Below are 13343 nucleotides of genomic sequence, written 5' to 3'. Positions count from 1 at the left end.
CTTGGTGGAGCTGCGTGCGTGCGTGTGTGTGTGTGTGTGTGTGTGTGTGTGTGTGTATGTGTGTGTGTGTGTTTGCACTTTCCAAAACACCATTATTCTTTGGCCCTTACTTTTTCTGAATATTAGGTGAAAGGGAGGAGGGGGGGGACACTCCTCCAAGAATTGAGACGGTGACATTTTACAGACAGCAGCATGTAGGGGAAGAAAAAAAAAACAAAAACAGACGAGAAAGCAGACAAGGCTACATGCTACAGCTACAGCAGCCAGCGAAGAAGACGACACGTCTTCCTCTGTAGCATTAAAGGCAGCGAAATAATAAAGTAAAATCCAGGAAGAGGACAAAATGTCATGGAAGCCTGATTGCCACATCTGGTACAGGAATGCCAGTATATGGAGGGGAGGGGGGGGGGCTGGAAGACAAAACAAAATACCCTCATTCATGACCTCTTTTGTTTTTTTTTTAAGTCTCTTTAAAACGCAGCAACTCTTGGCTCATGGTTTTTATCCTCTCCCATCACTCTCTCATTCAGAAACACTCTTCAGCATCAAAGTTCTTTGTTCAAGTAAAATACCAGACATCTTCATGGGATAAGGAGCTCGAGTCAGGGGAGAAAAAAAAACACAGAATAACAGAAAATAATAATAATAATAATAATCATCAAGCGGGATAATTATATCAACAAATCTTCAGCGTCACACTCGTTGCGGTTTGTAAATCTGACGTGATTAAACTCTGCACGTGCAATTCGGGGAAAAGGAGAATACAGCGACGGCCGCAGTGTGAGAGACTGATGATGATTAAAGGAGGGGGGGGGGGGACTGAGCGGGAATCTGCACTATTAAAAAAGGAGGAAAACACTGGAACGGGGGGGGGGGTTTAGTGGTCTTAGATTGTGAGTTTAGGCCTGTGTAGGTTAATGTCTAAAGCGTGACACAAGCAGCTCTGTACACGATGGTCTGAGATCATTAAGAACAATTCAAGTAAGGCAACATGTTGACATGAGATGACGGAATGGATGCAGGTATGTTTTTTTGTTTTTTTTTTGTTGTTGTTTTTTTATTTCCTCTATTTATTCTGTGTCATTTGCAGTGATGTGGATTCACCTCCGTCGCCCGCCGAGTGAAGCCTGGAGGGAGGGAGGGAGGGAGGAGGAGTGGAGCATTGTGGGTCAAACTCCAGTCTGAAACCTATATTTCAGAGTGTAATGACGTCAAAAACACCTTTTTTTCTCTATTTTTGGTGATCAAACAACTTTCGCTAACTTCCACAGAGAAGTGAACGGAACTTTTGTATGTAGAGGCGACAGCTGTGTTAAGCTTCACATCATAACGTCACCTGACTGACCATAAACAGCTCCAGCGGTGTGACCTCCAGAGGTGATCCGCGTGTAAACTTTGTCACTCGATGTTCGCTGCGTGGTTCGGTGCGAGTGATTGGCGAAGGAAAAATACCAGTAAATGCCAGTGGAAGAAGTGGCGAAGCTGTTTGTGGTTGGCAGTTTTACTGACATTCAGTACGTTCTACTTGAATATTTATGTGTGTGTGTGTGTGTGTTTGTGGATAAAGAGAATTTGGCAGAAAGCGTACAACCAGTGATTTCTATTTAAAAAGAGTCCTCCTGGTCGGCATGTTTATTTATACGGTGTCACCTCTCCCAAGACCGGATTGTCCGTGTGTTTGTTGTAGTGCAGTGATGGTACAGCGAGAGTATCAGTAGTGCTACAGATAATAGCCGCAGTCCAGCCAGGAAAGCTCGGCTTTGCAGTTTTTTTCAGTGGAACCCAGCCGTCTTTGACCTCGAGATCGCAGAGCGGTGAGACGGCGGATCCCTGTCCGTACGATGGAGGCTGCTGGATGCCAGGTGGATGAGGGAGGTGGAAGAGGGTTCATGGCACTGATTTTTCATCTCATTCTGTCCTTTCTTTTTTTTTTTTTTTTTCTTTTTTTTTTGCATCCACACCAATGCCACTCAAGTCTTAAGTCCCGGTGAGGCCCGAGAGAGACTCCGCCTCCAGGAGAAGCTCTGTGTGTGTTTTACCTGCGTGAAGCGTCCGTGAAAGATGAGCGTTTCTACGTGACGGAGCGAGCGCGAGGTCCGCCGCTCTTTATCCGTCGCACACATCTGCAGGGAGACTGAAGGAGAACAAAGACATTATCAAGTCGCATCCAAACCAGGACCTGCTCACTCTCCTGATGAAAAGGTGCTGCTCTCCTGCGGTCGTGGTTTGATTGAGAGGAATTATGGGAAAAAAAGACAAAGCGTTGTGGAGTTGGGGCAGCGGGAGGGGGGGGGCAGAAAAGATTAAGAAATTGAGGCAAAGGACAAAAACGTGGGCAGTGCTGGGGGCACAGTGCAGCTCTGAACAGGCGTACAGAAGAATTAAAGTTGTAGCCCCACCAGACAAGTAATGGATCCTCCTCTACAGCTTGAGGCAGATGAGAAGGTAGAAAAGGAGGAAAAGAGAAGGGGACAGTGCAGAGGTGTGTTGGGGAGTGGGTGAGGAGGCACTTACTTGTCCTCTGTGTGCTCAGGCATGGCGGCGGAGGCCAGCGCAGCTCGGTACTGCTGCAGCACGCCTCGAACGCTCTTCACAAAGCCCTTAGAGAGCGGGAAGAGCGGAAAGCCGATGTCTGGGTAGCCGCTGCCCTCCGGGAGGAAACTCCGGTAGCTCTTTCTTCGTTTCTTTGGTCGCACCACTGGCTGGCTTCCCGTGGAGCCCGCCCCTCCTCCGCCAACCGCGGCGGAACCTGATTCTGACGTCCCACCACGGACTACAGAACCGGGGCCCCTACTTTCACCACCCAGAGAGGCGTTCCCCTGGGTGCTGTCGCAGTCTGAGTTCTGGCTCAGCTCCTGCTGAGAGGCCGCTGTAGTCGAGGGACTCAGCCCTGAATCCTCCAGCTCCTCCTCCATAATACTGCTGACTCCTGCCCCGGTGACCCCCTCCTCCCCGGGCTTACAGGGGCTGCTGTGGGCCACCGACACCGGCCCCGATCCCAGAGGCAGCTGCTCATCCAGAGGCTCCACAGACGAAGGCCGCTCCTTCGAGTGGTGAGCCCTGGAGGACACGTGCGCCGCGTGACTCCTCTCGGCAGCGTCGTTCAGCTCAAGCCACGCCTCCAGGCGGTGGACGAGCCGCCAGCCGTTCAAAACAAAGTGCTCCTGGATCTCCTGCTTGAAAACGTCCACGGGATTCTGGAGAAGCTGCGTCATAGACTGGACCATCTTGATCAGGGCCATCTCGTTGTAGCAGCGGCTGTTCTCGTATCCTTCCTGTAGGCCTCGGTCGCTGTCGAAGCCGGCCTCGTTATAGTAAGGCTCATTGACGAGGATAAGGCCTGCAGAAAACACACACGTACACACGCTGAGGTTATTATCAACGTCAGACTAAGAATTTCATACAACCTGATGAAAACCAAAAAAGAAAAAACAGTGTTACAGTGTTTTCTGTCTGTAGTGATTATGAATGTTGGTCTGGTTGAATTGTTTTAAACCTGGTTTGGTGTCTTTCCACCATAGTGAGATCATACTGACCAAAATTTACTTTTGATTCTTTCTTAGAATCAAACTTAGTGGATTTGAGGGCAACATCAAAGCAAGAACAATAGAATTGTGATGTAATTTACACAGTAAACTACACTGGTCAAAGGTTCACCACTATGCTGATGATACTTAACTCTAAAACCACTCTCACCCTCCTGATTGCACACAACTCAACAGTTTTAGCAGACTACATGATGTAGCAGGTGTGTTTTGTCCTTTCTGATCCACAAACAGACAGCGGTTTTACACTCTTGTAACACTGTTACACTGTAAATACCGTAAATTACAATCTCCATGTTTCAGATCAAAGGATCTTTATGGTGTCGTCTTTCTTACGTTTGTGAACAATTCTGTTTTTCATTCTGAAAATTTAGAAAAGAAACGGTACAACACCAACCCACTCATGATCAGAACTTTAATTACAACACCAGTTGGTGTTACAGCCGTTATTTTCTTCCTCCATGCTGAATGACTCGTATCCCTTTTTAATTTTCTGTCTCATTTCAGGTTTTATATTATCAAAAATGAATTTTGGTCTTTTTTTTCCCCCCTGTGGATTCAATAAATTGTAGATTCATTTTGTGCCATGTGAGATTTATGAGGCCAGAAGAGCCAATTTAAAACCAATCATAGTGGGTTCAGATTGGTTATTTCACTGTGTATTTTAACCAAACATGCACCTTGATGAACACCGCGGTTAAAGACACGTTTTACATGCGAGAATCTGAATCTGATAAAATAAGTGAATTAAAACCTGGAATGAATTTCTCTGGCGGCCCAGATTGCAGATAACTTTTATGTGTAACATCAGTCTGTGAGGCAGATACATCTAGTCCAATGACTGTGTGAGACGCTGCACTTCTGAGCGAATGAACGCATGAATAAAACATTTTTGTGCCGCAGAGAAAAGAAGGTTAATGGAAGAGTGTGAGTGTGAGTGTGAACTAACCTTGTATGGAGATGAGGACTTGCAGCAGACTGGACTTGCTGGTCCACCTCTCAGTGCCCTGCAGATCGCCGCAAAAGACGACAACAATTCAGCACAACGTTTGGAGGAAAACAGAAAAACGGAGGCGTCGTCGAACTGCAGAACACTTAATGAAGTGAATGTGCTGCTGGCGCCGTGGGAGACCTCTCTGAAGCAGCAGCGCACGCTTATGAGTAATAATCCAAACATAGATTCATGCTCACATGTGCATTGCTGTGTAAACTAAAAGGATACTGATGAGCACATAAATACTATTCAGATTATGACCTGCAATGCTGTGTAGTTACTGGTTACTTCATGCAACATTAATATATTATTTTGATTAATGTATTTATTGTTTAGTCTTAGTTTTGTCCAATCAACAGTCCAAAACCCAAAGATATTCAATTTATAATGATATGAAAACCAGAGAAAAGCAGCAAATCCTCAGCTGCGTTCATATCTGATTGACTAACTGATTAAACGACTAATTGAATTAGTTAGTTAATCAATCGAATGTACATATGCACAAAAAAAACCCCCAGAAAGACTGAAAATCAACTGGTGCACATAAACAATGAATATGTGACAGTTACATTTATCACTTCCATTATGTTACCTGAGTTGTAACATTGACTAATTCAATCTGGTTGAAAATACCAGGTACAAACTGGTTCAGGTAGGCGTCACCACCAGTGTCACACTTCAGCCATGTTGCTTTAATTAGAGGTCGACAACTAAAACCGTGGAACTAAAGTCAAGAAGACACATTTGTCCACATTAACCGAAAGTTGTCTCACTTCTGTACACACAGAAACCTGTAAAAACTCTCACCTTGCCGATCCAGGTGCCCAACAGACTGACGCACACCTTGCCGTTGTCGTAGAGGTTGGGATTGAGGCGGCCGCTGCACTGGGACAGGTAGCGGAACAGAGGCGGCACAGCTGGGTAGATGTTGGGCAGCTGGATGTCGAACAGGAACAGGCCGTCCTCGTAGGGCGTACGAGTCGGCCCTTTGATCAGAGCTGAGAACAGATCCTGCGTCGGACAAAACATAAAGAACTTTATGACTCGTTTTTTTTGAGAAGTTTTTGAATGAGAAAGCAGTAAATCATAGTCAAGTGAAGCCCTGTTGAAAGAAAAGATACTGCAGACACTTTATACTGACTGTAACTCACAAAACAACGATATGAGGCTTGGCGGCCTTGATCTTTAAGTTGTTATTTAATTTTTATTAGTTTTTAAATATTAATCAGTTTCTCATAAAGCCTTTCTGCTTTTCTTACACACAGAGGATCTCACTACTTTTCCATCCTCCTCCCTGGTGTTGTTGTTGTTTTATTATCATTATTAATGTAATATTAACGACTGGAAACCCACCATGCGATCTTCAAAGGTTTTGACCATGATGCCGTCCGGCAGCGACGTCGCTAGCAGAGCCATCTCCTTCCTCACCGTGCTGAAGAACTTCTTGGCCTCCGCCGGCTGAAATTCCATTTTCTTAAAAGAGTGCGTGTCTGCAGCAGAAAGAGACGATGATGATTGAATTGCGATACGGAAAGAAACAGAAATCTACAGACACAGCTCGGGCAGGGGATTCATCGCGTTGAAGGATGTGCGAGTCTGTGACAGACAAATTTGATTACAGGATGGAAATGGGAGGCAGCTGCCGTCAGTCACAGTACTGAAGACATATAGAATTCTGTTTGGTGTCGGAGTGTTCAAGAAAACTATCTAGTAGAGATCAAGTAGATCACTGAAGACTTTCAAGAAGGAGAATATGGTGAAGGGAGGAAAAACACATGGAAGGTTCAAAGAAAGAAAAATAGATAAACAGAGGAGGAGAAAGAAAGAGAGATGAAACAAATGGAGGAAGGAAGAGAAGGGAACATACAACCAAGTGGTACCAATGACCGCGATAATGACCCTACAGAGGTTTAATACCTGGGACTCCCCACCAATGACTTTTTGGACAATTGAAGACTTGGATGAGAGATGAAAGTGTCTACAACCAAAGTCCAGTTGCCCTTGATTCAACCCTCCTTGGATAAAAACCTGGATGACTTCATAGATATGGAAGGAAAGAATTAAACACACATCCTCATTTCTCACCTGGTGCCCATTCCAGCACAGAGAATACTTCTCCCTTGGCACTGGTAAAGGTGACGCCGGGTTTGCCACCGCTCTGTTGGCAGAGTACAGGTGTGTCGCTGAGAAACTCACTGGGCCATTCTTGTCCACCCACCGGTGTCTGTGGCTCTTGCTGAGGCTTTTCCTCTCCGACTCTCTCAGTCTGAACGGTAACAGACACAATCGATGACAAGAAATGTCAAAAATGTCAGAAAAGTCTGATGCGAAGTTGTGGATTTATTTAAACACATACCTCCGTCCCCGCTCCTGTACTCCCCCCCGCTTCCACCACAGCCTCCATCTTCTCCTCCTCCACGATGGCCACGTTATCCAGCGTCTTCCTCAGGTTCTCCTGGAGCTTCTTGATGTCGTCCAGGAAGCGTTTCTCCTTCGTCGGTTTCTCAGGGGCTGTGGGTGTCACCGAACTCGCTACGTGAGTTGTGGAAGCTGGTTCTGCGGAGGTCGGGGAGGTCGGAGAGCCGCCGGTCCAGAGCTGCTCCACGGTCATGTTCTTCAGGCTCTCCAGGATCTTCAGGGCCTCTTTCAACTCCCTGAAGCCTCGAGAGGCGCCGTCTTTACAGGGCTTCTCCGCTCCGTTGACAGCTCCTCCTGGAGTGGTTCCTGAGCAAAAAGACAAGGAAGTTTACATGTAAAACAGTCTGAATGACAGAAAATGTTCACTTGCTTCACATGTCAAGCTAAGTGAATACTACCTTTAAAGACAATTATAGACTATAGCAAGCTCCAGTTCATTTAAAACACACACATGTACATCCAAAGCCACACATATTACTCCAATAATTACTTCATAATTTCTACTTTTTTTCTATTTAATTGCACGAGCGCAAAGATCCTGTGTGGGCGTCTCCAAGAGCAACTGCTATTTTGGTTCGTGTATATGCAGCGATGCAAAGTACAAAAGGGCTGCGTGAAGATGAATATAGATCATTGTGGTGATTAATAAATATAATAAACCCAGAAACAGCTGAGCCAATCACAGTGAAGCATGACAACAATAACTTAACAAACGAAGAATCTCCAGGAGATCATATTGTTGTCTGGATGGTCCAGAGTTTCACCACAGATCTGTTCTGACAACAATATTCCAGCTCTAACTCGACTACATCCCACATGTAAATGGTTCTATATAAATAAAACGTTGCAGCCTAAAGAGACAGACGGCTGGAGAATTCTGTAATGTTTTATTAACACACAACAGTAAGTGAAATGAACAATATTATAAATATTGCAAAAGCTCGGCTCCCCACCTCCTCCAGCAGCAGGGCTCGCCACAGCCACAGACGCTTCCCCCTCCTCTCCGGGGACCGCTTTAGAGGGGCTGGTGACCCCGGCTTTGCTGCCCTCCTGAGGGGGGATAATGAACATGGCGGAGCCGGTGGGCGTGGGGGTCGGGGTCGCCGTGTCGGTGACATCTGCGTTGTTGATGTGGCTGTCGTCCTCAGTGGTGACGCCGTTGTCCGTCTCCCAGCTGTCGCTCTCATCCTCCCACTCCTCGGTTGACAGGACGCTGCTCGTCTCCTCCACCGAGTCGTAGTCGGTCTCCTCGATCTCAGACTCCACGTTGTAAAGATGCTGCGCGTGTGATTAGAAAATGATTATCAGCCGCTTTTCAGCTCCGAATGCTTGCAAATTACTTAACAGTTTCTCACTTCTAATGTCAAAAATGAGGTTGTTTCATCAAAAAAAGCTTTTACCTGCGGCAGGACGATAGTCATGGAGTTGTCCGCCCACACCACCTCCACTTTGCTGCTCACATCCACCCTGGATACCTGACCTACCGACGTCTGTGGGCAGAACAACAACCAACAACTCACTCCCTCATACAATGTTTGAGATTAGTTCATAAAAACGAGACCAAAACAACAAAAGCTGCAATGTTTATTCATTTACACCACAGTACCATACTGTTGGATGAAGAGAGGATCCTAAACAAAACTTTGCATGATTCCTAGTGTGACTGCCTTTCCTTATATTCCCCATAAATCTAACCATTACACTTTTGTATTAACTATGTATTAATGGAAAATTCAAGTCATCCAAAATCTGCAGGAATCATCCTTTGGGGACCACAGATATCGTAGTACAGTACTAAATTAAATCATGCCAATCTGGTCAAGAAATGTTGCTCCAAGTGTTCATCAGTTGACATCATGAACTAACTTACACTCCACCACTAGCAGAGCAAAATATTATATGTGACACATAATACAGGTGAGGCAGAGGAAAATCCTCTTTGCTGGGCCTTAATGTAGGAGAAAAACGTTTAAAAATCGTTCTCACCTCATTTTCACAGTCGTTCTGTCCGTTCTCCGAGTTCCATATTCTGATGACGATGTCCGTGGTTCGGAAGTGGAAGTCCGGATGATCCGAGATGTCGTAAACGCTGACGTCCTCCTCCATACCGATAACCTGGATTAAAAAGATCGCCAGGCTCATTATATTTCGAGCAGGTATCGCTACATGAAATTTGCTAACCATGTATGAATATTATGAGTGTAGTCAAGTTGCTATGGTTACCAAAAACAGCTCTTCCCACTTGCAGTGAAGCCCCCCCCCCCTTCCTCCCTATATAATACTACTGTCTTATTTTGAATTTTTCCCTCTTTTTCACACACTTCATTGTTCTCTTGTTTTCCTGACTGACCTCCACGTCGTCACTGGTTGAGTTGAGTTTGATCCACTTAACAACACATGTTCTGCCCTTGTGATCTCCAGACTGGATCACACCGTACACCCCTGGGTCCTGGAGGGCTTGGGCTGAAGTGAGCACACAAACACACACACACACACACACGCATACACAGATTAGAGAGCAAAACACAAAATACAAAAACACCAGAAACCTCTAAATGTAAAGATTTATAGCAAAAATTAGAAACTTTTAGTCGGCTGAAACATCACAACCTTAAAGTAAATCCCTGTATTTTCAGTCCATTTGTACAGACTAAAGCAAACTTGGATTAGTTTCAGCAAATGACCTAGATACTGTTGGCGCTAGGTTGCTGAGTGGCCTAAATAAAAAAACACCTCATCACAGTCCGCAGGGACAGAAATCTGTCACACACACACTGCGTCTTCCCCCGGCCTGAAGAAGTGAAACGGAACAAAGTGAAATAATACAAAACAAATCTAATTCAAGTGATATTCCTCACGTCGTTTGTCTACTACAAAGTCTCCGGGACAAAACTCGTGGCTGTCCAGGTGCTGGATGGGGATGAGGTCGTTCGATCGGATCCCCTTCTCTACTCGCCCGTCCTTCCACATCACGTCGGCCGTGGTCTTTGTGGACACGACTTCCACCGCCACCCTGCACAAAAACACACACACACACACACACACACACACACGTCAAGTTTTTTTTTTTTTTCATAAAGCTCAAAATCACAAATTTGCCTCAGAGGGCAGCAAAGAGCTTTTCTCTCTTACAGTGGTCTGGTATATTTCTATCTTGGTTACCTACGTTTCACTCATCACATAGGAAACGCTACAGTAGGATGTTGCCCCTCATACCTGAATATCTTCACTCAACCACTACATTCACCCCGCCTACTTGGCTTGTTGGGAACTCAATCTTGCATTTCATTCTTTCTTTCCTCTTGTTCTGACTCTTCCTGTGATCATTTTTTAATCGTTTGTTCCTTTGCCTCAGGAAGCAAACTGTTGCTGGGACATCAATCAAAATCACACCAGTGGAAAATTAAACAGGAAACAATGTTTTTATAGTTGTTCTGTCATCTGAGTGCACAAATCATTTAACCTTTTTTAAAATATTCAGATTATATTAGAAAAAAAAATATAAACAAAAGAAATGAATTTGAAACACATTGTCTAATAAACACACATAGGAAACCGTTCATGTAACAATGTTTACACTTTGTAGGCAACTGGTTCAACTGGTAATAAGCCATGAAAACACAGCACAAAACATACTTTAATGCAAAATCCATTTTAATTCAATTTTATTTGTCACTAAAAGAAGAGAAATTCTGCAGATTGTTATGGTGTGTTTGATGTAGTAAAAACAGTGAGATAGAATGTGTGCAGTGTTTTGTAAGCTGAGGATGTGTGTGTGTGGTTGAGGATGTGACACCATCAGCGGTCTGAAAGACTCTCTGTGTGTGGGTGCCGTCAGGCTCCAGTGTCACTGTTAGATCGACACTGTACACGATGAGCCCTTTGACAAACAAGATAGAGGTTGGAGCGACGGACAAACACGGTGTTGTCAGATTTCCTGGGACACTAATTGTTGTTTGTTTAAAACAGTGGGTAAAAGATGATGTCATTGGTCTGAGTTTTACATCTACGTCCTGCCAGAGCAGCAGGAAGGGCGACTAAATGTGTAGGAAGCAGCGTCATCAGACCTATCCATCCTGTAGAAGGGGATTATAGCTCAGCTATGCTATTATTGTCATAATGACCATATTGGAAGCTGATTGTGTTCATCTCCAGAGGCCTGTCGTGAGCATGTGAACGTCTGTTGTCCTATCCCCTGGGACTAAAGTTCATGTTAAAGACAGCTCACAAACCACTAGTGCCACTACAGGCACTAGATGAGCTCCCTCCAGGAGTACTGAGGTTCCGGCTGAGGTTGTTGAAGTTCACGTTCTACGTTGTGTTTGCACCCGATAAGCTCTTTGATAACAGCAGATGCGTTATCAAGAGCCCCTGTGAAACACACTCACACAAGCAGAAAAAGACAATGATGTCATTCAAAAGCTCCCTGCAACAGAAGCAAGACTGAAAGTGATTCAAGAGAATCAGAAACCTCGTGTGTGCAAAGCTAACCAAGTACTGCGAGACTAAGTGGCCTGAGAAACACCCTTCCACCAGATCTGGGGCCTGACAAGAAATCCTCCATGACTTTCACAATGGTCACCGAGGTACTGTCAAGTGTAGGGCGAGGGTTCACCAGTCTGTCTGGTGGCCAGGACTGTCCGTACACATCAGTCAGCTGGTGGAGAACTGTCACACATGTTCACAGCACGAGGCAGAGAACAGAGAGACCCTGGCGAACGGGAGGGTACAGACTTATTCTTCTGGGAGAAAAAGTCTTACCTTCTTATAGTCGGTTATTTCTCATGCTACACTGAAGTAGCACAACTCAGTGCTGCCTCTGAGAGTTATGTCTCATAACGCACTCTTCCAAGGCTTTGCCATGGAGTCTGGGTTTACACAGGTTACACAGCAACCCAAGGTATCCACAAGCCGATGAGGAGGCTGAGAGCGTGCTGTGACTATTGTAAAAAGGACGGTGGAAAGGAGGAGGTGAGAGAACAAAGGCTTTGATTACATCGTGTACCGCACCTCTGGAAAGTCAGCCGCTCAAGGGGAGAACAGCTACGCACCACCATACCACAGCTCCCAACATCCCCACTCCTCCGTCGGCCAAACATCAGAGGATTCAGGAAGTCTGATAGCTGGCGAAGGAAAAACCAACAACGCGACTACAACCTGTGTCACAGAGCCCGTCCGTCCTTTACCACCACTGCAGTCCGGGTAAAATGCATGGCTCCCGTTGAGAGAAGATACAAGGGACAGTCGTTCAATCTGTGACGAGACCCAGGTCCTACATTATACACACAGATGAAGGACATAAACATGCACACTGTACACCACCCACAACCTCAGACACCTTACCAGAGACACAAACAATCACAAACATACTGAAGCAACCAACCAACCAACCAACCAACCAACCATATGTGACAACTTCAGGCCGACTATCACTCCCCCCCAGAGCGTACGGATTTATAATAGTGAGTAGACAGACTGTTGAGAGAGGGAAATTTTACAGGACATTCTATAAATGTCGTGTAAGGATTGTAAAGTGATGTTCTACTCTGTGGGTTTCCTCTACGGGGATTTCATATATTACAAGACTTGAAAGTGGAGGTGTTCTGTAAAAGGGGATTATAGCTGCTGTCACATGGACTCTATTGAGATGAACAACTTCCGGTTAACGTTCATGCATCATACAGCTGGCTCTCCTGGCACAGCCTGGTTGTTAATGTAACACTATCAGCCTCATCGATCTGCCAAATGTCAAAACACTTAACCAGACGTGGAAAAAGTCACTGGATCAATTACTGAGAGACAAGGTCACCATGGTGGTCTGATGAGTCACTGTTTTATATCTACAGTCAGACAGAAATACAGGTACTAGAAATGAAAAAGACACAAAACACGAACAGAACAGAACGGACGGATGTTTTTGCGTGCCGGTGTATCCCCCCCTGCTGTTAACCCACCGGTCTCCGGGCTTGAACTCGCGGGAGAACTTGGTTCTCTTCTTCTTGTGCTTCCTCTTCAGGTTGCGGATGGAGAGCGGGATGCTCTTCTTCCGGTTGGTTCCCAGACCGCCGCTCTGAGAGGAGGCCGTGGAGCTCGCTGATGACGTGAGAGAGCTGCAACCAGGTTACAGACACAGATGTTACAGATTTTTAGCCCCATAGATTGCAGAGGCTCAAACTTTGTGTCATTTTGTATTGAGGTTAACAGCTACTGTATGCAGAAACAATTTAGGAAATGAAGACTAAAGTGTGGTAAAAATGAACTGGACATAATGACGGTGTTACTCAACTACACATGACAGTAGTCTGAATGCATCTCAAGAAAAAGGACACACAGGAAGCAACTGTAAAACATAATGAGATGCAGCGTGACAGATCTGTCACAGATAC

At 45.4% G+C, this 13343-nt stretch overlaps 1 protein-coding gene across 2 annotated transcripts in view; it reads right to left on the bottom strand.

Moving 5' to 3' along the window:
• Positions 1 to 1806: 1806 nt before the first annotated feature.
• Positions 1807 to 13343, bottom strand: part of ube2o (ubiquitin-conjugating enzyme E2O) — a 36242-nt gene continuing 24705 nt past the window's right edge. The window contains exons 11-23 of one of the 2 annotated variants that reach the window (XM_042424297.1): positions 12912 to 13067; positions 9816 to 9970; positions 9308 to 9420; positions 8944 to 9072; positions 8358 to 8447; positions 7911 to 8235; positions 6896 to 7263; positions 6625 to 6805; positions 5893 to 6029; positions 5347 to 5550; positions 4495 to 4552; positions 2515 to 3340; positions 1807 to 2134 (exon numbers count right to left, since the gene is read on the bottom strand). In XM_042424297.1, coding sequence (XP_042280231.1) covers positions 2107 to 2134; positions 2515 to 3340; positions 4495 to 4552; positions 5347 to 5550; positions 5893 to 6029; positions 6625 to 6805; positions 6896 to 7263; positions 7911 to 8235; positions 8358 to 8447; positions 8944 to 9072; positions 9308 to 9420; positions 9816 to 9970; positions 12912 to 13067 — 2770 coding nt within the window. In that variant the 3' untranslated portion in view covers positions 1807 to 2106. Of the gene's footprint in view, positions 3341 to 4494; positions 4553 to 5346; positions 5551 to 5892; positions 6030 to 6624; positions 6806 to 6895; positions 7264 to 7910; positions 8236 to 8357; positions 8448 to 8943; positions 9073 to 9307; positions 9421 to 9815; positions 9971 to 12911; positions 13068 to 13343 lie in introns of both variants that reach the window. The other variant, XM_042424304.1, reaches the window with a different exon arrangement.

Source organism: Thunnus maccoyii, chromosome 2, assembly GCF_910596095.1.
Source record: "Thunnus maccoyii chromosome 2, fThuMac1.1, whole genome shotgun sequence".
NCBI classification, from domain to species: domain Eukaryota; kingdom Metazoa; phylum Chordata; class Actinopteri; order Scombriformes; family Scombridae; genus Thunnus; species Thunnus maccoyii.
Note: the sequence above shows the minus strand (reverse complement) of the source record. Positions and strands in the feature narration are given on the sequence as shown.